At 44.0% G+C, this 25,170-nt stretch overlaps 1 protein-coding gene across 15 annotated transcripts in view; it reads left to right on the top strand.

The window, feature by feature from the left end:
* The window catches only part of HMBOX1 (homeobox containing 1), a 165,671-nt gene that overhangs the window by 62,585 nt on the left and 77,916 nt on the right, over positions 1–25,170 (top strand). For 14 of the 15 annotated variants that reach the window (XM_061625826.1, XM_061625821.1, XM_061625825.1 and 11 more), the window contains exons 2-3: positions 12,009–12,147; positions 13,368–13,451. In XM_061625826.1, coding sequence (XP_061481810.1) covers positions 13,429–13,451 — 23 coding nt within the window. In that variant the 5' untranslated portion in view covers positions 12,009–12,147; positions 13,368–13,428. The remainder of the gene's footprint in view (positions 1–12,008; positions 12,148–13,367; positions 13,452–25,170) is intronic. The other variant, XM_061625818.1, reaches the window with a different exon arrangement.

Here is a 25,170-nt window from a genome sequence, read left to right as displayed (position 1 = left end):
AAATGTATAAGAACATAAGAAAAGCCTGCTGGATTCCTTGAAACAGCTTCCTTCCTCTCCTGGATGCCAAGTCCTAGAACTTTGCCCTCTCTGTACAGACAACTACAAACACAGGTTTTTTTAAACCCTCCTTAGAGTTCTCTATAATATAACAAGGTAAACAAATAAAGGCTGACCTTTTTATTCTCTCTTCTGTCGCCCCCCCCTCCAACCCGGCTCCATTCAAATCCGTTTCCGCTCCCCAACGCTTTCCTCCTTTTTCTCCCATCCCCAATGTTGTTTAATCCATTTATGCCTCTTCCCCACCCACCTCTGCCTGACACTTTATGACTTTGTAAATCAGGCCGAGTGGCACCAAATCAAATGCTTTCTTCCCAAAGACCCTGATAACGTATGCCTGCCGTCTCAGTCTTGTCTAACCTAACGATTCGGTCGTATAATAAAACTGGATTTCAGCAGATTTGTCAGCCGTGACCTTCCCTTTTTATGAATCCGGGCTGGCTGTCCTCTTGTTAAATTATGCATCTCGACGACTTCTGCCATCTTTGGGCTTTTTATTAGCCTGCTCCTGTCATAATGCACTGTGCAGCTCCGTTCCCAAATTGGAGGGAGTATGTTTTGGATGCAAAGCTAAGTTTTACTTGGGGTTGAGGGTTAGGGCACACCATCTTTCCAGTTTTATTTTTATTTGAATTCTGCTTCCTGTTCCCCTGGGGATGGAATTGCATGGGTTTTTTTTGTGTGTGTGTCAAATATCCATGTTGGGAATATGCTGCATGCAATCAGTATTAGGGTCGATTAGGTGGCAGATGATAGGCCACATGTGGCTTGCCAAGCAATTTAATCTGGCTTGCAAAACAGTTCTTCCCTCCAGTAGACCATCTGAATTTTAACCAAGGTGTGGCTAAACAGTTTGCTCACAGTTTTTCACAGGCAGGGCAGCCGATAAGGCAGTATGGTGTAGTAGTTAGAGCTGTGAAGGGCTGTGGCTCAGTGGTAGAACCTCTCCAAATAGAGCTGGGAAGGACTCCCTGTCTGAAGCCCTGGAGAGCTGCTGCCAGTCAGCGTAGACAGTCCTGAGCTAGATGGATGATGGTCTGACTCAGCATAAGTCAGCTTCCTGTGTTGGACTAGGACTCTGGTGACCCAGGTTCCAATCCTCACTCAGCTGTGATGTTCTCTTGGAGACCTTAGGCCAGCCACTGATTTAGACCTAGCCTTCTTGCTACAGCCTTAAAGAGACTCTGGAGTGAAGAATGCTCAGTGTGTCTTCCAGCTCACCCATTAATTTGAGCCAGGCTGGACAGCTGGTATAGCACAGTGGGGAGGAGAGCCTGGCTGGGAGTCGAGTCTGAGTTCAAATCCCGCTTGTGTCTCCTGGGTGTCAAGGGCCAGCTAAAGATCACCCCTACAGGGAGTGGCTCAGGGGTTACGTGCCCTGCCACCTGTGCAGCCGTGGGCAAGCTGCAGAGTCCCAAGGAGCCCAGTTGCCCCCCAGCTGGCAGTTGCGGACAAGGAAGGGGCTGGCTTGTGCAGCTGTGGCAAGCTGAGCAGGCCCTAGCCAGCTGGGGAGGACTAGCCTCAGAGGGAGGCAATGGGAAACCCCCTCTGGGTACTGCCTACCATGAAATGCCTATTCATAGGGTAGCCATAAGTCGGGATTGACGTGAAGGCAGTCCATTTCCAGTTTGTGATAGCCTGACACACAAAATGTTTTGTGTTTTTAAGGCATCATGACGATTCTAGTTAAGGTCAGAGATTTTCTCGGCTTGCGTAATGGGCAGTCTCGGGAAGCACTTGGTTTCCATTCTGGGAAGGAAAAGCCTCCCATTGTTTCTTCTGCCTGGAGAAAGTGGCACTGTTGTATGATACCTTAAGAACATGCCTTGAGAATCAGGCCCGTGGCCCATCTAGTCCAGCGTCCTGTTCTCACAGCGGCCAACCAGATGACCTCAGAACAAGCTGGAGTTGTAGTCTAAAACATCTAGAGGGCACCAGGTTGGCAAAGGCTGGTTTAGACATTTAGCAGCCCTAATCGTATATTTTGCCTTCCTGCTGCCTCATATAAAAAACATCACTAACCACTTAAGGGATCAGTTTCCCTTGGCCAAATGCTCTGTTGTTTTGGAAAGTGGCCATTGCTGGGGAGCAGGGGGGAATGGCTCAGTGGCAACGCACACGTTTTGCATGCCAGAAGTCCCAGGTTAGTCCTCGGCATTTTCCGTTAAAAGGATCTCAGATGCCTGGCAGGTTTTCAGCACTGGTCCGCACCATCGAAACCTCTTAGCCCATCTCTGGATAGTTTGTGCTAGCTGTAGTTTCCTCTCACCTGTGCTCCTGCTTCCTATCTTAGGGGAAATTGAAATGGTACCAGGCTGTGCAGAAATTATAATTTTTGTGAGAGAAGTAAATTTTGGAAAGAGGGAAGGGAGGAAGAATCACAGTGATAAAGGAGAGGGAACCAGTAGCGAAGTCATTGATCTCTGTGGTTAGAGTTAAGTAACTGAGTGTGCTGAATGTTCTCTGAGATACATGTAGAGTAATAACAGAATTATTAATAGAGTAACAGGATATATGCAGAGGTTCTGCATCAAGTTCCATGGTAAGGAAAGCTGAATTCTTTAGAAATGCTGGTTACTGGTAACGTCTTTTGCTGAGAAAGCTTCACCAGCTGCTGATTTGCTGCCTGATTAGGTTCAAGGTTCCTGTGTCAATTCACAAAACTGTAGCCCAAAGTATGTCAAGGACCGCTGGATTCCTTATGTTCCACCTCGATTGCCAAAATCTTCTGATGGGACACTTCTAGTGGTGCCCCATGCCCCTCAGGTTTGGTCAGCCTTTTACCGGGGTTGAGCCTGTAGTGTGGCAGGCCCTGTGGAAACCCTTGCCTATAGGAGTTCAGCAAGAATCGTTCCTGTTTTCTTTCAGATGTCTTTTAAAAACTGTATTGTTCAGAAAAGTCTTCGGAATGTGTTTTTTTAACCAACGGTTTTTATTGATATGTTATTGTTTTTGCTGGTGTCATTGTAGCATTGTGTTTATACAGCCCCTTGTTTTATTTTCCATGAGAATGTGGTTTATAAATCTTTACATTTGTAAATAAAATAGAGAGGTTAATGTAGAGGTAGAGGTATGGTGGGTGAGAGATAGAGAGAGGGCCTTTTGGGGGTGTTAGGTGGCCCCAAAGCTCTGTGATGCCCTTCTTGAGCTCCCATTTAAGTGAGCAGTTAAAACTTGCTTGTTCAAGTGGGTTTTTAATGTCCATTAGTCCATGGCAGGCAGGGGAAACCTGTGTCCCCCAGATGCAGGTGGACACCAGCTACCATCAGCTTTGGCTATTGTTTGTGTTGGCTGATGGAGTCCGACAAACTTGAGGACCACAGGGCACCCAATTCCTGGTCTATGGCCTCCTGAATTAGTTTTTGCCAGCGTTCGGAAGTAATTAGTTACAAAAAATGAATTACTTATCATTTATTTCTTTTTTGAGGAACAAGTGGGTAATTCCTGTACATTTTGATTGTAACAGAATGAGCAGTAATTTTATTACTTTTTATTGAGGAGTAATTGTAATGTTTCCAGCATTACTTTTGGGCATTACTTGGGGGAGAGGGGACCAGGGGAAGTCTTCTGCTCCTCTGATTTGTGGATGAAAATCATGTGCCTCAAACTGGGCTTCTGTGCAGCATCACTCTTCCCTCGTGCTCTGTGGATGGGTAGGAGGCGACGAGGGAGGGGGTGGAGAGTAAGACAGGGTGGACTGGAGAAATGGAAATGGACTGCCTTCAAGTTGATCCCGACTGATGGCGACCCTATGAACAGGGTTTTCATGGTAAGCAGCATTCAGAGGGGGTTTGCCATTGCCTTCCTCTGAGGCTGAGAGGCAGTGACTGGCCCAAGGTTACACAGGAAGCCTCATGGCTCTGTGAGGATTCGAACCCTGGTCTCCCAGGTCATAGCCCACCACCTTAACCACTACACTACACTGGCTCTCGGACTGGCGACAACAATTGTTTAAAAAATGGACAATGGTGGAGAAGAATGGAGTGGAGGAAGGAGCTGGAGGGCAAGAGCATGGGTAAAGGAAGAGAAGGAGGCAGCAGCAGAACAGAGATGAAGAACTGTGGAGGTGAAAGATGACAACGTGTGTGTGTGTGTGTGTCTGTGTGAATACTGTGTTTGCACTTGGCACGCAAAGCGGCCTCCACCACCCTCTCTGGCTACTGTGCTGCATTTGCAGTGTTTTAACTTTTTTGCATCTCAGGGGAAAATGTTTGCTTGAGTGAGTGTCCCTTAGTTGGTGGAAAGGCAGGGTCTGGGAGGTGGTTAAGTGAGAGAGATTATGCTGTCTGGCTGAGTGGGGTGGTGGTGGCACTTGGTTTGATGTGCAAAGATCTGAGTAGTGGCCTCAGCCTCCCTCCCCACCACCCTTACCAGCAGAGAGACCACCATTGCTATCTTATGGATAAAAATAATTATTCTACTACCTCTGTATGTGTGTATTTTTAATGTTGTTTTAGGCGACTTCGTGTGCAGCAGCCAAAGGTCAGCTACCTTGAAGGCAGGCACTCTAATTTTTTTTTAAAAGTAACTTAAGTGTAATTGCAGTGATTACTTTTGAGCAGAGCTTGGAAAAGTTACTTTTTTGAACTACAACTCCCATCAGCCCAATCCAGTGGCCATGCTGGCTGGGAATGATGGGAGTTGTAGTTCAAAAAACTAACTTTTCCAAGCTCTGCTTTTGAGTAACGGTAAAGTAATCAATTCCTTTCTGAACAATTGTAATAGTTATTGTAATTTATTCCTTTTTAAAAGCAATCTTCCAAGCTCTGGTTTTTACTTAGTATGAGTCTTTGAATTTGTGTACTTTTTTATTTGTGTTTTAAAACTTTTTTTAAAATGACAGGTGCTTTATGTTTGATACACTTTTGGTATGTGAAAAGGGCTGACTGGCTGCAGGCAGTGTGGGATTCTGAACCAGTGTTTGAGCACAGTAGTAGTTTGGATAAGGGCAAGTAAACTGAAACGTGACCCAGATAAGATGGATCTGTGGCCCATGGGTGGTCTCTCAGCTCAGTTAGGTGGAAGTCAGCCTGTTCTGGATGGCGTTGCACTGCTTGTTAGAAGTGTAGGTTTGTCGTTTGGGACTTCTCCTAGGTCCAGCTTTCTCCCCTGAGGCACAGGTGACCTTTTTATTAGCTTCAGCTACGAGGTATGGCTCTATCTGGACAGAGAGATCCTTGTGACAATTATCTGGTAACCTCCTGGATGGATTACTGCAATGCCTTCTACATTGGACTGCCTTTGAAAATCATCTGGAAGCTCCAGCTCTCTCAAAAATAGAGCAGTGAAATTATTCATGGGGACTGGTAGATTATCCACACATCACCCCAGTGCTTTGTTATCTGCACTGGCTTCCCGTCTGTTCTTGTGCCCAGTTCAAAATGTTGCTATTACCCCTTTCAAGCCCTGAATTATTTGGGGCCAGGATACCTGAAGGAATGCCTTTTTGCATAGATACCTGCCCAGAACTTAACAACCTTAATCAGAGACCCTTCTCCAGATTCTCCCGCCTAATAGGCTGAGGCGGGTGGTTTCGTGGGACAGGGCCTTTTTGGTAGTGGTGGCCCAGTTCTGGGAACGATATCTCCAGAAGGGCTTGCCTGCTACCTGTATTAGAATCTTTTCAGTGTCAGGTGAAGATGTTCTCCCAGGCCTTTTAAATTTAATGCTTTGTAGTTCTTAGAACTATTAGTGTCCCCTCGCCAACCCTTGTTGGGTTTTACTGCATTTTTTATTGTGTTTAGGTTGCTTCTGTGGTTTTACGCTCATTCTGTGCTGCATTTGTATTTATTTACAATTAATTAATATTGTTGTTTGTGGACTGTCAAGAAAGCCTGGTTAATTGGCCGGTATATAAATGCCAATAGGGTAAACATGGATGAAATTCTCTTTATAAACTGTTGGAAAAATATTGCTTATTTTGCATCCATGTATAAAGAGTACAGAATTTATTTATTTGATCTAATTTTACCCTGTTGGCATTTATACACCAGCCAATTAACCATGCCATATGGGCCATTCACAAACAACAATAATAATTGATGCAAAACAAGCAGTTTGCAATATATTTATGTATTTATTAGATTTCTTACCTGCCCTTTCCCATAAGATCCCGGGGAAGGTTACAATGATAAAATATGCAACTTTGCATAATTCTGTTTCAGCTGTTCATAGGGTGGGGCAAAGAATTAGTTATGCAAGGCTCTGATGCCCCCTGCCCTTTCATGTTCTAGATACTCTGCTCAGCCATCCCTTTAGCTTCTCAGGTGCCAGCAGCAGCAGCCAGCGCTCACCTGCTTTTTCCTATGTAGCATTGAGGGCTAGAAACTTGCTTTCTGATTTAAAATGAAAGCCAAATATCTCAGGCTGCTGAATTTGGTATTCATTATAATCTGTGCACTTGTGTGATACCTTCATTGAATACATGCTGCCCTTGATGTAATCACCACAGCCCACTCAAAAGGTGGCAAGGAAAAAAAATGAAACGGTGGAACGCCTCCATATCTGGATGTAACTACATAGTGCAAAGTTATGAAAGTGGTTTGTTAGATATACTTAGCAGTGCAGTCTTTAGCAGCTAGAAACAGGAAGGTATGTGTGTGGGTGTCACTGAGAGGCTTCACTGAAGAAACATTCCCCTGCTGTGCCCCCCCCATCTCAATAACACCATCAAAGTGCATGTCACTTCACAGGATGCAAGAGGAGAGGTCTCTGCCTCTAGGAGCTTGCAGTATGAATTCTGGGACCCTGGGCTGAAGAACATTGACTCCAGGCCTGGATTTGGGTATAGCACTCACATCCACAGCCTGACTCTAACAGGAGGCTGGCGTTCTCGAAAGAGAAAAAAAATGAATGAAGTGATCCATTCAATTAATTAAAAAAAACTAAATGGTCTTCTCTTAATCAGTCTGAACCTCTTCCTCCTTACTGTTTCCAGCCATTGTGGACGAGCTGGTGCCTGGCAAGGGCGCGAGCCAAAGGGTGAGAGCCAAAGGGCTCTTGTCCTGTGGCTCTCAGTCAGCAGTCAGAGCATAAGATGGAGAGGACGTTAATGGACTGTCAATCCGGAGCATGGAGAGGCAGGAGGCGAAGAACTAAGTGGCTTATGTGTGTGTGTGGTAGTGGTGTCCTGTTTCTGCAACACCGTCCTGGAGGCCTGACATTTCTTGGGACTCAACGGAAATTTACTTGTTTTTTTCTAGTTTTTAGTGAGTTAGGGTTAGACTGTTTTTGAGTCTTGAGCCCACTCTGTTTTATAGTCCTTTGTGGAATTGCTGTAGCTCAGTGGCAGAGCACCTGCCTTGAATGCAGAAGGTCCCAGGTTCAATCCCCGGCATCTCCAGGTAGTGCTGCTGCCAGTCCGTGTAGACAGTGCTAAGCTGGATGGGCCAGTGGTCTGATTTTAGTATAAGGCACCTTCCTCTGTTTCTATGTGCTGATTTTGTGGTTTTCTTATTGATGTTGCTGATATTTCACTGTTGTATTAATTGCATGATTCACTAGAAAAGACAATAATGCTGGGGAAAACAGAAGGGAGTAGAAAAAGAGGAAGGCCAAACAAGAGATGGGTTGATTCCATAAAGGAAGCCACGGACCTGAACTTACAAGATCTGAACAGGGTGGTTCATGAGAGATGCTCTTGGAGGTCGCTGATTCATAGGGTCGCCATAAGCCATAGTCGACTTGGAAGCACATAACAGCAACAACATTAATTGCTTTCTGTGATTTGTAATGATATGACTTATTTATTTTTATGAAGTCTTGTCTTGTGACAAAAAGCAGTATATAAGCACAAAAAATAAACAAATAAGTACAAGTTAGTTTTTGCCCGTCAGACAGTAATTCAGCAGATGAAACCTAATGGATAGACTGCACCGGTTGGTTTTATTGCCTGCCATGAAATTGCTCAAAAAGCACATAGCTTCCTTAAAGGAAGCTGATGGTGCTGGTGACTTGGGGGTGGTGGTGCGAGAGAAGGTGGTGATGGTAGTGCAGACTGTACTCAAAACATCTTAATTGCAACCAGAGAGAAAGGAAGACTGAAGTGGCTCCCAAGGAGATATTAGAAAATCTGAGCTGAAAATGAGAATGATTTAATGTCAAATGAGACAATGCCGAGTTGATACTCCAATGCCTCACGCATCCACTTGTCCTTGGCACTGAGAAAATGAGATTTTTAATATCGGAAAAACAGATTGCCACGAAGGCTCATCCATTGTAAATTTGAGCTGCCTTTTAGTGCGGCTTTTAAGTCGGGGATTGGATTGTTCATTCTGTTCCACAGTTGCGTCCACGATTTTCATACTAATATGTAATTTCTTCTACCACCACCCTTTGACTTTTTACTGCACCAAAAATGGAAGAACTTCCCTTTTCTTAGGCCTCTGTTTCTCTGTTTCCTTGTCCTCCTCCTCTACCCCTTTAACAAGTTAATTTCATTAATGAATAATGCAGGCAGGACAAAGGTTTGTCAGCTTTAACCTCTGCATTAGTTATAGAGATTAATGACACTTGCTGCTCTGTCTGGTTAATGCTAGGACGGCAGACTTGGATCCCCAAGATGAGGCTGCAGGGTTAAAGCCCTTAAATTTTGTTTAAATTTAACGGTACGAGAGCATATCTAGAAATCCACATCGTCTGTCTTCAGTTAGCACAGGGGTGGGGAAGCTTTTTCCGCCAGAGGGCCACAGTCCTTTGTATGCAACCTTTTGGGGGCCACATATAAGCAGTAGGTGCGGGCACAGTGGGTGGGCCCAGACACACACCAATCCCTAGCCAGGCAAGCGAGAGCTGCCATTGCAGTTCAAGGACACATCCTGACCAGGTAAAATCACTTGATGAGGGCCCAGAGCAAGGCCAGTGAGGGATGTGGCCTGTGGAGGGGGCGTGATCTGGGCAGAGTCCCAAGGATTGGACAGAGAGACCTAGGGGGTGGTATTTGGCCCCCTGGTCTGAGGTTCCCTGCCCCGACTTAGCAAGTTGTTCTGAAATCAAATAGTACTGAGAAATCACAAGTGGGGAAAGTGCTGTTGTGCTCAGGCTTCCCATAAGGATCTGGGAAGGGCTGTAGAATTGTCGTTGATCGCAAGCTGAATATGAGCCAACAGTGTGATGTGGCTGCAAAAAAGGCAAATGCTATATTAGGCTGCATTAACAGAAGTATAGTTTCCAAATCGCGTGAAGTACTAGTTCCCCTCTATTCAGCACTGGTTAGACCTCATCTTGAATACTGCGTCCAGTTCTGGTCTCCTCATTTCAAGAAGGATGCAGACAAATTGGAACGGGTTCAGAGGAGGGCAACAAAGATGATCAGGGGACTGGAAACAAAGCACTATGAGGAGAGACTGAAGAACTGGGCATGTTTAGCCTGGAGAAGAGGAGACTGAGGGGAGATTCTTTGTAGCTCAGTGGCAGAGCATCTGCTTTGCACGTAGGAGGTTCATAGAATCATAGAACAGTAGAGTTCGAAAGGGCCTGTAAGGCCATCCAGTCTACCCCCCTGCGCAATGCAGGAATCCAAACCAAAACACTCCCGACAGATGGCTGTCCAGCTGCCTCTGGAAGGCCTCCCGTGTCGGAGAGCCCACTGCCTCTCTAGGTCATTGGTTCCATTTTCAAATGGCTCTAACAGTTAGGAAGTTTTTCCTGATGTTCAGTTGAAATCTGGCTTCCTGCAGCTTGAGCCCATTATTCCATGTCCTGCACTCTGGGACGATCGAGAAGAGATCCTGGCCCTCCTCTGTGTGGCAACATTTCAAGGACTTAGAGAATGCTATCATATCTCCCCTCAGTCTTCTGCAGGCTAAACATGCCAGTTCTTTCAGTCTCTCCTCATAGGGCTTTGTTTCCAGGTTCCAGGTTCAATCCCTGGCAATCATCTCTAGGTAGTGCTGGAAGAGACTCCCTGCCTGAAACCTTGGAGAGCCGCTGTCAGTCAGCGTGTCCAGTACTGAGCTAGATGGACCAATGTCTCGGTATAAGGTAGCTTCCTGGGTTCTTAGTAGTACAGACCTGTCGCTGAAGATTTGACGGATTTAGTTCAAATTAATAATTGACAGTAACCCACAGTTTTGGACTTCAAGAACATAAGAAGAGCCTTGCAGTTGGATCAGGCCAGTGGCCCATCCAGTCCACCGTTTTGTTCTCACAGTGGCCAGCCAGATGCCTGTGAGAAGGATTGCAAGCAGGACCTGAGTGCAGACATCATCTCTGTCTGATCCCAAAGGCAGAACATTAACCATTGTGGCTAGTAGCCATTGACAACCTCATCCACCATGAATTTGTCTAATCCCACTTTAAAGCTGCCCAAGTTAGTGTACCCCCCCCGAAAGGCCTGGCACTAACCTGGGGATGCTGCTGGACTTGTGATTGTCTGGAGAGGTGCAACTCGTAGGCACTGGGCAGGAATGCTTTTTTCAAGCTCTGACTTGTATGCCATCTGCCGCCCTATCTACAGCAATCGTACCTAGCCTCTGTCACCCATGCTTTGGTAACCAGGGCCGGTTCTAAAGGACGGCCAGGTTGGGCACTGGCCCGAGGGCCCCGGAGCTACAGGAGCCCCTCAGGGGCCTCCCCTCCCCTTCCGCGATCCACGCCCCCCACTTACTTGTCAGCCGGCTTTTTAGCATTGCCCTTAATGAAGGTGGCGGCCACAGCTTCCCTAAGGTACTGAAGCCGCTGCTGCCATCTTAGTTGATGGCAGAGATGTGTGCGCATAGCACACACGTGTGCCATCAACAAAGATGGCGGCGGAGGCTTCATTCCCGCGGCCACCATCTTCATTAAGGGCAATGGTAAAGACTAGACAGGTGGGGGGCACGTGGGGGGCCATGCGCGTGTGCACACCCACCCACCCACCGGGGGGCCAGGGCAAGCTGATGCCCAAGGACCCTCACATGCCTAGAGCCGGCCCTGTTGGTAACCTCCAAACTATATTACTGAAATATTAATGGTTTGGACGTGCATAAGACACATAGCCGTGTTGCATTCGGGTCCAGCTTGCAGGCTTCCCACTAGGACAGCCAGCTGCACACTGTGAGAACAGGACTCTGGACTAGATGGATGCCTTTGGTTTGATCCAGCTGGGATCTTCTTATGATCTTAAGTTGTGGAGACAGGATAAATTTTTGGAGTGAAATAAAGAAGATCCTAGTGCAGCCTTTCCCAACTAGTGGGCCACCAGATGTTGTTGGACCACAACTCCCATCAGCCTCAGCCAGCATTTCCAATGGTCAGGAAAGATGGGAATTGTGGTCCAACAACATCTGGTGGCCCACTAGTTGGGAAAGGCTGTCCTAGTGGATCATGTGCTTGACTCCTCTGGTGTAAGTAGGCATGGCAGAGGGATTTGGTTTGTGTATTAATGGGGACCTATCTAATCTGCACTTTCTGAAACTATATGTGAACCAAAGCACAGCTATCTTTTGAAATTTGCACACCTTTGAATTTTGTGATGCAGTTCTCCAGCCAAAAATGTGTTCAAAAAAGCATGTATTAGCAACCAACTCTCATAAGCTTCCATCAGCATGGGCAGTGTTGGGGGATGATGGCAGTTGTAGTCAAACAGTGTCTGGAGAACATTGCATTGGCCCACTCCTGGGATTTGGAACTAAAAATGCAAATATTAGTTGAAATATCATACAAAAAATGCACCACCAAAGCCTCCCAGGTAAAGATCTTTCCCAGTCTGCATCTTTATTTGGATTGATCTTAGATGTTTTAATTGTTTGTGTGTTTGCTGTGCTGGGCTTCTTTAGGAAGAAGGGCGGGATATAAATTAAAAAAATAAATATGACTTAATTGAATGTTACGGAAAATGATTTGCAAAAAAAATGTGTATATTGGGCAAAATTGCATACAAAATATGTATGTTAAGAGAAACACACACCAAAAAAACACTGACGAATTTTTGTAAGGGCTTTTTTTTTTTTAATTGCAAACTTCTGCAGGGATGAGGCAAGCTGAACTTAACAGACAACACGAAATGGATAGATTCGTCCATGCTTAGCTGAAAGGCAAACCTTCCTCCAACTAAGAGGTCCCTTGAAAATCCTTGTCTGACCTTTTTCTTGCAACTCTCCAGGAAAGGTGATTCATGGGTTGCTTTTTTCATTGTTGAATTCCCCATAAAGTTAGGAGCTTTTGCCAATATTTAACATGAATCTTAAATATATCCCTTGTTAACTTTTCAGGGGATCAAACCAACAGCTGTTCCATGCTGTTCTTTATACTTTAACCCCCCCCCTCCACACCTTTTTGGTCATTTTGACAGCTGTCAAACACCTGCTGTCAAAATGGCCTTGCATAATCTTCTTTCCTTTCAGCTTGATGTGTTCGGCTCTTTCACTCTTCCCTTGTGATTTTTGTAGTCTATGTTTTATCATTCCTGTAGCTCAAATCCTTCTGCATCTGCCCATATCTGTAATGTGCAAAACTGAACATTACAGTTTTGCACATTACAAACTGTTTTGCACATTACAAACTGAAGTGAAGTCTTCATGGTGCATGTCGGTTCAGTACTGTTGTTTCTCTAACTGCTTGTTACCCAGCTCCCATTAATACATTCAGAGATTGATTGATTTTTTAATTGTTACGGTCAATGACCAGTATAAGACAGGAACATCAGACTCTCAAAAGAGAAGATTATAATATATAGAAGAATAAAATGCAGTAAACTAGGATAAAATAAAATATATAAAACAGCAATATTATAAAATTCCAAGAGGAAATTTTTCCGAGATGGCTAGAGTCAATTCCTGGCAAGTTTTGCTCGCTGCAGTATAACATTTGGCAGTGCTAAGAGTAGTAGATGTATTTTTATCAGAAAGAAGTAAAGAAACATAGAATGCATCTGATCGTCCTGGGGATTTCAGGAGGAGAGGTTCCATGGAAGTTCAGTAATTCAGAGATAGTATTGGCTTTGTCTGCCACAGCATTACATTGTTGGCTTGAGCTTTCTACATTGGAGCACCTTTCTCAGAAAGTGGTATTTTAGTTGTTTGTTAATTGTGGGTTTTTAACCCATTGTGTCCTTGAAGGGTCAGCACAGAACAGAGCAAGTGATATGCCATAATATATTTGCACATACTTGTACTCAGTAAAGACATCGTATCATTTTGAAGACAAATTCTGGTTTTATATGGCCCTTGTTAGAAGGGAGTTTCAAAGACAGGGAGAAGAAAAGAAATTCAGCTACTTTGCAAGGTGGTTGTACAATTGCATGAGGCAATAATTGTAAATTTACTTTTATATTAAGATATATATCAACAAAACCCTTATTCCCGTGCTCTTTTGCTTGTCCTTTTCAGAATGGTAATTAATGCCGAAGACCTCCAAGAGGCTTTCTGACTTCCTCTCCCCATGTAAAGTATGCTGAGAACCTTTCCAGTGGTGTAAGTACAGCTTAAACCATTTTTCCGCGTGCAAGTTGAAAAGCTGAAGTGTGTATAATCCCATTGCAAGAGATCAGAAAAGGGGGCAAAGTTAGGAGTTTGTAGACCTACTGGCATTGAGATATTTGCTGGACAGTTGCATGAAGAGCGCAGGATCACCTTTTAGCCCACGTTCACAGCATAAGAGGGAGTGGAGGCCAGGTTTACGAGAGGAATAGACAAATTCATGGAGGATGAGGCAATCAGTTTCTCCTAGCTGTAATAACTATGCTCTCCCTCCACTGTTGGAGGCAGTATGCTTCTGAATACCAGTTGCTAACAACTGCCAGAAGGGAGAATGCTGTTGCGCTCATTTCCTGCTTTTGGGCTTCTCATGGGCATCTGGTTGACCCCTGTGAGAACAGGATGCTTGACTAGATGGGCCTTCTTTGGTCTGATCCAGCAGGGTGTTTCTTAGGAGTTTAGTCAAAGTTGCTGCTAATTTTTTGCTAGGGTGTCTCGCTACCATATTGTGGCATATATCATCAATTTGGCCTAGCTATAACTATTCCAATAAGCTTAGTTTTTTGCGACTGTAGGACTTTTCATATGCACTGTGCTTATTTTACAAACAAGCTCAAAATCCAAGGGTTGGGAATATTCCAGTTGACTTGGAAGAAGCGCATGGCTCAGGCAGAATTTGAACCTCAGGTCAGGTCTAACACTGGTTCACAATGTTTTTTTTTAAAAAACTACACACAGCTTGAACCGATGATGATGATGATGATGATGATAATAATAATAATAATTTGTTACCCAACCTTCACCCAAGGGTCCCAGGGCGGGTTACAACAGATTTAAACACATAATTATTATAAAGCATCATGCAGTGTGGCTAAGTGGAGAGAGAGCATTGCTAAATTGAAAGAATGCCCTGGGTTCAAATCCTTGCTAAACCACGTATTTTCTGGGTGGCCTTTGGCAAATCCCAGATCTTCAAGTTCAGTTCCCCTTCTGCCTAATTCAGTTATTATTTATTGTGGTTCATTTATATACTGCTTTTCGGTCAAAAAGCCCCCAAAGTAGTGTTGTAGAATCATAGAATCATAGAGTTGGAAGGGGCCTTGTAGGCCATCGAGTCCAACCCCCTGCTCACAGCAGGAAATCCACAGCTAGAGCATCCCCGCAGATAGCTGTCCAGCCTCTGCTTGAAGACAACCAGCGAAGGGGATCCCACCACCTCCCTAGGCAGTCGGTTCCATTGCCGAACTGCCCTTACTGTCAAGAAGTTCCTTCTAATGTCCAATCTGAATCTACACTCCTGCAACTTAAAACCATTATACCTATTATTATTATTTATTAAATTTTATTTATTATTTATTAAATTTATATACCGCCCCATAGCCGAAGCTCCCTGGGCGGTTCACGACAGACAGTATCAAAATACAATAAAACATATATTTAAAACAATTCAAACAACATTAAAAATGGGTTTCCTTAAACATTTTTAAAATTTGAAACGTTTATAACACATATTAAACACATATTAAAACACTTATTAAAATGCCTGGGAGAAGAGGAAAGTTTTGACCTGGCGCCGAAAAGATAGTAATGTTGGCGCCAGGCGTACCTCATCAGGAAGACTATTCCACAATTCGGGGGCCACCTAGTCCTACCCTCTGTTGTTATGTGCCTCCAAGTCGACTACGACTTATGGCGACCCTATGAATCAGTGACCTCCAAGAGCATCTGTCATGAACCACCCTGTTCAGATCTTGTAAGTTCAGGTCTGTGGCTTCCTTGATGGAATCAGTCCATCTCTTGTTTGGCCTTCCTCTTTTTCTACTCCCTGCTGTTTTTCCCAGCATTATTATCTTTTCTAATGAATCATGTCTTCTCATGATGCGTCCAAAGTATGATAACCTCAGTTTCACCATTTTAGCTTCTAGTGATAGTTCTGGTTTAATTTGTTCTAACACCCAATTTTTGGTCTTTTTTGCAGTCCATGGTATGCACAAAGCTCTCCTCCAAGATCACATTTCAAATGAGTTGATTTTTCTCTTATCCGCCTTTTTCACTGTCCAACTTTCACATCCATACATAGAGATCGGGAATACCATGGTCTGAATGATCCTGACTTTGGTGTTCAGTGATACATCTTTGCATTTGAGGACCTTTTCTAGTTCTCTCACAGCTGCCCTCCCCAGTCCTAGCCTTCTTCTGATTTCTTGACTATTGTCTCCCTTTTGGTTAATGACTGTGCCAAGGTATTGATAATCCTTGACAAGTTCAATGTCCTCATTGTCAACTGTAAAGTTACATAAATCTTCTGTTGTCATTACTTTAGTCTTTTTGACATTCAGCTGCAGTCCTGCTTTTGTGCTTTCCTCTTTAACTTTCATCAGCCTTTGTGTCAAATCATTATTAGTTTCTGCTAGTAGTATGGTATCATCTGCATATCTTAAATTATTGATATTTCTCCCTCTAATTTTCACACCTCCTTCTTCTTGGTCCAATCCTGCTTTCCGTATGATATCTTCTGCGTATAGATTAAATAAATAGGGTGATAAAATACACCCCTGTCTCACACCCTTTCCGATGGGGAACCAATCGGTTTCTCCGTATTCTGTCCTTACAGTAGCCTCTTGTCCAGAGTATAGGTTGCGCATCAGGACAATCAGATGCTGTGGCACCCCCATTTCTTTTAAAGTATTCCATAGTTTTTCATGATCTACACAGTCAAAGGGTTTGCTATAATCTATAAAGCACAGGGTGATTTTTTCCCGAAATTCCTTGCTCCGTTCCATTATCCAACGTATGCTTGCAATATGATCTCTGGTACCTCTTCCCTTTCTAAATCCAGCTTGGACGTCTGACATTTCTTGCTCCATATATGGCAAGAGCCTTTGTTGTAGAATCTTGAGCATTACTTTACTTGCATGGGATATTAAGGCAATAGTTCGATAATTACTGCGTTCCCTGGGATCCCCTTTCTTTGCAATTGGGATGTATATGGAACACTTCCAGTCTGTGGGCCATAGTTTAATTTTCCATATTTCTTGACAGATTTTTGTCAAAATTTGTACTGATTCAGTCTCAGTAGCTTGTAGCAACTCTGTTGGTATGCCATCTATTTCTGGTGATTTGTTTCTTCCAAGTATTTTAAGAGCAGCTTTCACCTCACATTCTAAAATTTCTGGTTCTTCATCATATGGTTCCTCCGTGAATGAATCTGTTATCCGGGCATCTGTTTCGTAGAGTTCTTCAGTGTATTGCTTCCATCTTCCTTTTATTTCATCTCGGTCAGTCAGTGTGTTCCTCTGTTGATTATTCAACATCCCTACGCTTGGTTTAAAATTTCCTTTCATTTCTCTAATCTTTTGGAATAGGGCTCTTGTTCTACCCTTTTTGTTGTCCTCTTCTATTTCTATACAGTAACTATTGTAATAGTTCTCTTTGTCCCTACGTACTAGTCGCTGTATTGTTGCATTTAGGGTTCTGACCGTGTTTCTATCTCCTTTTGCTTTTGCTTTCCTTCTTTCTTTAACCATTTGAAGAGTTTCTTCAGTCATCCAATGGGGTCTTTCTCTCTTTTTGACTAGAGGGATTGTCTTTTTGCATTCTTCTCTGATAACGTCTCTGACTTCATTGCATAGTTCTTCTGGTTCTCTGTCAACTAAGTTTAAAGCCTCAAATCTGTTCCTTATTTGATCTTTATATGCTTCTGGGATGTTATTTAAATTGTATTTTGGCATTATGATTGCTTTGTTGGTCTTCTTTAGCTTTACTCTGATTTTCGATACGACCAGTTCATGATCTGTACCGGAGTGTGCTCCTGGTTTTGATATTGCAGAAAGTATGGAACTTCTCCATCTTCTGCTACCAATTATTTAATCAATTTGATTCCTATATGGACCATTTGGTGATGTCCACGTGTATAGACGTCTTTTCGGTTGCTCAAAAAATGTGTTCGCAAGAAACAAATTATTGGCTTCACAGAATTCAGTAAGTCTGTCTCCTGCTTCGTTTCTGTCTCCTAGGCCCCATTTCCCCTCAATTCCTAATTCTTCTCTGTTCCCTACTTTTGCATTCCAATCCCCCATGATTATCAGAACATCTTGTTTTGGTGTGTGATCAATTTCTTCCTGTACTTCTGCATAAAATCTCTCCAATTCCTCTTCTTCTGCGTTTGCCGTCGGAGCATATACTTGGATGATGGTTATGTTGATAGGTTTCCCATTTAATCTCACTGATATCACTCGCTCAGACCTTGCGTTGTAGCTCCTAATTGCTCTTGCTACATCACTTCTCACTATTAAAGCAACCCCTTTTCTTCTTAATTTCCTGCATAAAATATTTTGTAGTTGCCTGATTGGAAATGTCCCATTCCCGTCCATTTTAGTTCGCTCACACCAAGTATTGTAATGTTGATGCATTCCATTTCTTGTTCGACAATTTCTAACTTTCCCTGGTTCATGCTTCTCACATTCCATGTTCCTATTGTGTGCGTCGTACAGCTCCGGATTCTCCTTTCACATCTATGCGCATCAGCCTCTGGGCTTCCTTTCGGCTTTGACCCAGCTGCGTCATTAGTCACAGCGCTACTCGTAGTTGTCCTTTGTTCTTCTCCAGTAGCTCAGTGAGTGTCTTCTGACCTGGGGGTCTCATCTACCAGCACTATCTCGTGTTGCATTTTGGATACTCTGTTCATAGGGTTTTCATGGTAAGAGGTATTCAGAGGTGGTTTACCATTGCCTTCCTCTGAATTTGGATGCATCTTAGTCTGGTGTTTCAGCTTTGACCATTCCGCCTTGGGTGCCCCTGCTAGGAGTCTAGCCTCTTGGTCTGGACTCCTGACGGCATTGCTCTCAGCTTCTTCAACACTCTCAAACCCCCTCACCACGTTAAGGTGTGCATCCAAAGAGGAGGCAAAGTAGTGTGCAGCATGTTAAAACAGCAACATATTCAATAAAGTACAATAAAATGCCATAAATCAGTCATCAATCAAAACAATGTAAGTTAGCAAAATCACAGTATAAGTTAGCAAAATCACAATCCTTTAGCTCTTTAAGCTAAAGGATTAAAGAATGCAGTTGTCATCCCTACGTCACAACATGCTTCAGGGCTAGCAACCCAAAGCTTATCCCATCCTGAAGAATTAAGCAGTGTCAGCTGGTGGGTCCATGGCAATGGGGAAGGAGCGGATTCCACTGCCCCACTGCCATGGAGCCACAAGCCACCATTGGAATTAAGTGCGCTGTTGTCAACGCCTGTAAAGTGGTTTGCCCACTAAAATGTGCTATAGATGTGCAGTACTGACTACAGACTTGTTGCTGAAGCTCAACTTGGTATGTGAAATTCAGCCCATCTGTCTCTTTCTCCCATGGTTCTGGTCAGGATTGGACCCATGGATGATTGTGCAGAAGCAGGTGTGGGAAGAGGGGTTCTTCAATAAGGCCCTTGCAGTTTGGAGCTGCGGGCTTGAGGTTGGAGCCAGAGCAAGGGCTATTGTGTGTGAAGCCAGGAGTTATTACTCCATTGAGCCATCAGAAGAGAAGGCCTGGCTCTAGATATTTATACCAGGCCTGGCCAGTCAAAAAGCTTCATGCTACCTGCCAATCACAGGGGCCAATATTGCACATTGCTGTTCCTTCCTATGCCTGAAGGGGGCTCTGATGTCTGAACACAGATGGTTCCAAGTAGCAGGACCTTGACCTATCTGCTTCAGGAGCAGTCTCTCAAACTGGCTCCCCTCCCTGTGAGGAAAGGATGCATCATTTGAGGCTTTTTAGTTTAGAGAGAAGGCAAGTAAGAAGTGACATGATAGAAGTTTTTAAAATTATGTGTGGCATGGAGAGAATGGACAGAGAAAAGATTTCCTCCCTCTCTCATAACTCTAGAACTTGTGGACATCCAATGAAGGTGAATGTTGGAAGATTCAGGACAGACAAAAGAAAGTACTTTTTTATGCAGCACATAGTTAAACTATGGAACTCGCTCCCAGAGGAGGCAGTGATGGCCACCAAATTGGATGGCTTTAAAAGAGGATTAGGCAAATTCAGGAAGGAGAAGGGTATCAAAGGCTACTAGCCACAGTGGCTCTGAATACCAGTTGCTGGAAACCGCAGGGGGGGAGAGTGCTCTTGTGCTTAGGTCCTGCTTATGGGCTTCCCATTGGGGCATCTGGTGGGCCACTGTGAGAACAGGATGCTGGAGTTGATGGGCCACTGGCCCGACCCAGCAGGCTCCTCTTATGTTCTTAAACATGATAGAAGTGTATAAAATTATGCATGGCATTGAGAAAGTGGATAGAGAAAAGTTTTTCTCCCTCTCTCATAATACTAGAACTCGTGGACATTCAAAGAAGCTGAATGTTGGAAGATTCAGGACAGACAAAAGGAAGTACTTCTTTACTCAGCGCATAGTTAAACTATGGAATTTGCTCCCACAAGATGCAGTAATGGCCACCAGCTTGGACAGCTTTAAAAGAAGATTAGGCAAATTCATGGAGGACAGGGCTATCAATGGCTACTAGCCATGATGGCTGTGCTCTGCCACCCTAGTCAGAGGCAGCATGCTTCTGAAAACCAGTTGCCGGAAGCCTCAGGAGGGGAGAGTGTTCTTGCACTCGGGTCCTGCTTGCGGGCTTCCCCCAGGCACCTGGTTGGCCACTGTGAGAACAGGATGCTGGACTAGATGGGCCACTGGCCTGATCCAGCAGGCTCTTCTTATGTTCTTATGTCCCCAACGCAAGAGTAGGCAAAGAGACGAGATGGATGGTGATAGCACAAAAGAACTTTCATGTGGCCCTGGTTCAGAAGCTCCAGCTGGTGCAAAATGCAGCGGCCAGATTGCTGATGGGAGCACATGGCTAAGAACATGCGACACCATGGTGCAAACGTCTGCACTGGCTGCCCAACCACTACTGAGCCAGGTTCAAGGTCCTTGTATTCATTTACAAAGCCATGAACAACTTGGGTCCAGGCTATTTTAGGGACTGCCTGAACCCTTATATCCCAGCTCGATCGCTGAGATCATCCGCAAGAGCAGCTCTGGTTGCCCCCCCCCCCGGGTGGCCAGGTTCATTTAACATCAGCACAAAATTGGGCCTTCAGTGTCATCGGCCCAGTTCTCTGGAATGCTCTGGCGAAAGAGATTGTGAGCAGGCGCCTTCTGTTTTAACTTTTAAATGCCTCCTGAAAACCTTTCTGTTCCACAAGACTTATGCAGGAATTAAGAGGAAGCTTTTTTCGCAGTAGTTGACCTTTCTTTTCACTGTATTTTAAAAGTTTTTATTCTATAGTTGTAGGGTTGTTGTTTTGAGTGAGTTGTAAACTGCTACGATGTTTTTAACGAAATAGTGGTATGCAAATATATTTATAACTAAATAGACTCTCAGTTCTATGTATTTGTTTGTTTTTTTACATTTATATCCCACTTTTTCCTCCAAGGAACTCAAGGTGGTGTATATGGTTCTCCCCTCCCCATTTTATCCTCACAACTACCCTGTGAGGTAGGTTAGGCTAAGAGGCAATGACTGGCCCAAGGTCACCCAGTGAGCTTCATGGCTGAGTGGGAATTTGAACCCTGGTCTCCCAGGTCATAGCCCCAGCCCCCTAACCATTCCACTACACTGGCTGTCTTTTCAGCTAGGTGCAATGGTAAAGTTTGGTTCCATAGCTGGTATGCCATGGGAGCATGCCCTAGAAAACATCCCATAATCCTCTGCCACAGAAGCTTTTTGGCAGATACACAGGGGTTCATTGGCTGATCAAGAAAAGGAAAACGGGTTCTTGGAGGATAAATTGCTGATTCATAATCTGTCAAATCCACACAAACTTTCCTGCTTTGAAGTGCATAATGCAGTGCCATTTCTGTTGTAGCTTTTTTTAGGACTGTCTTATTCCTAGAGTTCAGCCTTTGTGGCAGAGAATGGAGGGGTTGTGGGGGGAAAGGATAGGTAAAGTCTAAAAATATACTGCATGAAGCATATCCTAAAGACGATGCTGTATTTAGTTGTTAATTGTGTTGTATATAATATAAAAATTCCGTGGTATGTTTTTGTATTACCTGTTAAAGATGTTTCAACCTACGTTGTAAACCATTTAGAGTTTGTTAAAATATAAGTGGCACATAAATTGTTCAAATAATTTTTATTTACCATTTTATTTAACAGAATTTTTATATCCCTTGAGTGTAAAAAAAAATCTTAGTGGTTTACAAGAAACCATTAACATTATCAACGATAACAGTTAAAAACAAGTAATTAATTTTTTTTCCAATGAGAAGACATGATTCATTAGAAAAGATAATAATGCTTGGAAAAACAGAAGGAAGTAGAAAAAGAGGAAGGCCAAACAAGTGATGGATTGATTCCATAAAGGAAGCCACAGACCTGAACTTACAAGATCTGAACAGGGTGGTTCATGACAGATGCTCTTGGAGGTCACTAGGGTCGCCATAAGTCGTAGTCGACTTGGAGGCACATAACAACAACAACAAAATGTTTTTTTTAAAAAAAATTTAAAGAGCAGTAAACTAAAAAGAGATTAGAACACATTAACACCTATGTGTCTGGATAGGCTTGCTGAAGCAGAAATGTTTTCAGCAGGTGCCAAAAAGAATATGCCTGCCTGATTTCAGTGGGCGCAAGGTATTCCAAAGTGTAGGCGCTGCCACACTAAAAGAACAATTCCTTACAAATTCGTAATGAGTATTATGTGACACCTTCCAGTTCCGTAGCAATCGAGTGGGTGCGTATAGGATAAGATGATTCTGCAAGTAAACTAAACTAATAATAATAATAATAATAATAATAATAATAATAATATCCAATAGATGACATTTTTACCTAAGACCTGCATGGATTCTTTCTTGATGCATGTATGGATCCAGACAGCTGTGGTGCTGACCCCATCACTGACTGACCAGCCTTTCCTGAGATTAAAGTGGTGTGTCACTGTTTGGCACTGCTGGTATCTCAACTCACCCTGTCTTTAAAAGGAGTTCCAGAGAGGCGGTAAGCTGCAGCCTTGCCCGTTGGCAGTTGCACGTTTTCCAGCAGTGATTCTCAAGCTGGTCTTGCGCTGATGCCAGAGATGCCCTGCAGGTGCAGCTCCACTTCCACCTTGAATAGTTCACCTGACTGCAAACCGCTCCATTTTCTCCATGCAAGCCAACAGAGCAGAAAAGTGCTCTTGTATAGAGAACACTGGAAGCTGCCTTATACGGGTCCACCTGACTCAGCAGTGTCTGCATTGACTAGCAGTGGCTCTCCAGGATTTCAGGCAGAGGACATTCCCAGCGCTACCTGGAGATGCCAGAGATTGGAACCTGGGACCTTCTGCATACAAGGTGTGTGCTCTGCCACTGAGCTGTGGCTCTGTGGACAAGAAACCATTGAGATGGAAAGTCAGGTGTGGCCTGGCCCAGATCCTATTGCCAACTGGTTCTGCACCTTCCCATACCTGCTGCCTTGACATGCCCCGTTTCCTTATTCCATTTCTTCCTGTCTCCCGCCTCACTGCAAGCAGCATCGGAAGTCCCCAGGGGCAACGTTTGAGAAACCGTATGTCAGAGGCCTCCTTGATTGGTCAGCAATTGATCACAGCACCAGACCCCACTTTTCAGATGAAACCAGACAGGACAAAGGCTGACATCCAGCCCTCAAGTAACTGGATTTTTTTCCCCCTTCAAGGGAGAGCAGGACCGAAAATATTGGCCCTGTGCAAACTGTGCAGTCTGTCAGTAATCTGTTGTAGAGAGCTTTCTTCTGGACGTTTAGAGTGTTTGTGAGCATTCTATAACGTCACAACGTTTTGGTGTTTGCAAGTGACTAAGTGGTGCTTTTAAAAAAATTCTAGGTAGTAATTTGGGCTGCAACTTTATTTAAAATTTTTGATTGATTTAATCATATGAGTTTTAGTCTAATTGATCTAGCACTTAAATTTGCATGTGAGTAAAAACAATATTTATGAAGCAAGGGCATATTTTCTTGTTCTTAGATGATGCTTGCATATGTTGAGGAAACACCATCTTACAGGCATTCCTTCTATCAGTGAGAGAAAGGAGAATGCCTCTTTTGAGGCAGTCCTTGCTCGCTCCAGCTTATACAAGCACATGCATTAAATTGGTGATTCATGCATTGGTTAACTCTATTATTGCAATGTACTCTGTGTGGGCGTACCTTGGACCTGGTCCAGAGGCTCCAAATGGTTCAAAGTGCTGCAACTAGACTATTGATGGGGACAGAGAAGCACCAGCATGTAACTCCAATGCTTAAAAGCTTGCACTTGCTGCCCATATGCTACTGGGATAGGTTCACAGTTCTTGTATTAATTTACAAGGCCCTTCACAACTTGGGTCCAGGATACTGCAAAGACCACCTGATCCCTTATATCCCTGCCCAATTCCTGAGTCTTTGGGGGAGTCACTGTTAGTGGTCCCCATGACTCATATCTACCAGGAGCCATGCGTTCAGTGTTGTGGGCTCAGATTTATGGCATACCCTTCTGATTGAAGTCAGACAGGCCCCCTCCCTGTCGAACTTCCAGCACCTACTAATTCTTTTTTATTCTAGCAGGCATTTTAACTTGAAATCTGATTTTAAAGTTTCAACTGAGTTTTACTTCCCTTTGTATTATATTCCTTGGAATATCGCTTAGAGAGTATTGTAGATAAGTGGTGTAGGAGTTGTCTAAATAAATAAAGCAAAGTATCTTGGAACCTCCTTAGTGTGTGTTCTAAGCTATGCCTAGCGCAGACCGTAGTTTGGTGTGATGTCTGACCTGAGCTTCCACCTGGAATAATAGGTTTTGGGCAACTCCTCCGATTGCGTTTGGCAGCTGAAGGACTGGAGGACTCTCACAAGAACGATGTGTTGGTATTCCATTCTTGGCCCGAGTTGTGTAAGTCGTGCGGCGTCGGGCATTTGATTATGCTGGATTTATTTTCAGATGTCTGGGGATGTTCTTATTAACTGTCAATGCTTTGATCGAAAGTGCGCGGCGGATTTCTGCATTTGTAGTGCCCAATTTGCATGCCTAAGCAGAAGCTATGGGTTTGCAGCCGGATTTTTGGGGGGGGGGGGACTTTGTGTTGTCTGTTTTAACAGTTTTAGCTTGGATATTGCTGGGGCCGTTTGTGAGGATCAAAGTGCGTGGAAGGAAGCTAAAGTTAGAATGCAATGCAAATTAAATAGTTGTGTGAAGGTTTCATCTGAGGAATCCTGTGGATAGTGAGTGCTTTAACTAAGGCCCTATCTGTGCTATACCTTTAAAGTAGTGTTATTCCATTTTAAACAGTCATGGCTTCCCCCAAAGAATCTTGGGAACTGTAGTTTGTGAAGGGTGCTGAGAGTCGTTAGGAGCTGGGGTGTAGTCGTCTGGGGTGTCGGGAAGGTCTTAGACCCCTCACTTTTTTGAGAGCAGGGTCCCAGCAGGGTTCCTATAGCTCCCATATCCAATGAGCCAATCAGCATAAAAGGGGAGTGTATTAGCCACTGGGAAGAGTCTTCTAACATGCTTCCTTGTCCTTTCTCGTGGATTGGAGCCAATCAGAAAGAAAGGAGGTGAGTCAGCCACTGAGAAGACTCTTCTCAGTAGCTAACACTAGTAGCTAACATCTTTCATGCTTATTGGCTCCTAGGAACATCTGTTGTTATGGGAGAAGGCATTAACAAGGATCTCATTCTCAACTCAGCAGCAGCAAAAAAAAAGGGGGGGATGGCTATGACTGTTGC

This window comes from Rhineura floridana, chromosome 4 (genome assembly GCF_030035675.1).
Source record: "Rhineura floridana isolate rRhiFlo1 chromosome 4, rRhiFlo1.hap2, whole genome shotgun sequence".
Taxonomy (NCBI): domain Eukaryota; kingdom Metazoa; phylum Chordata; class Lepidosauria; order Squamata; family Rhineuridae; genus Rhineura; species Rhineura floridana.
This window is presented reverse-complemented; position numbering and strand designations above follow the sequence as displayed.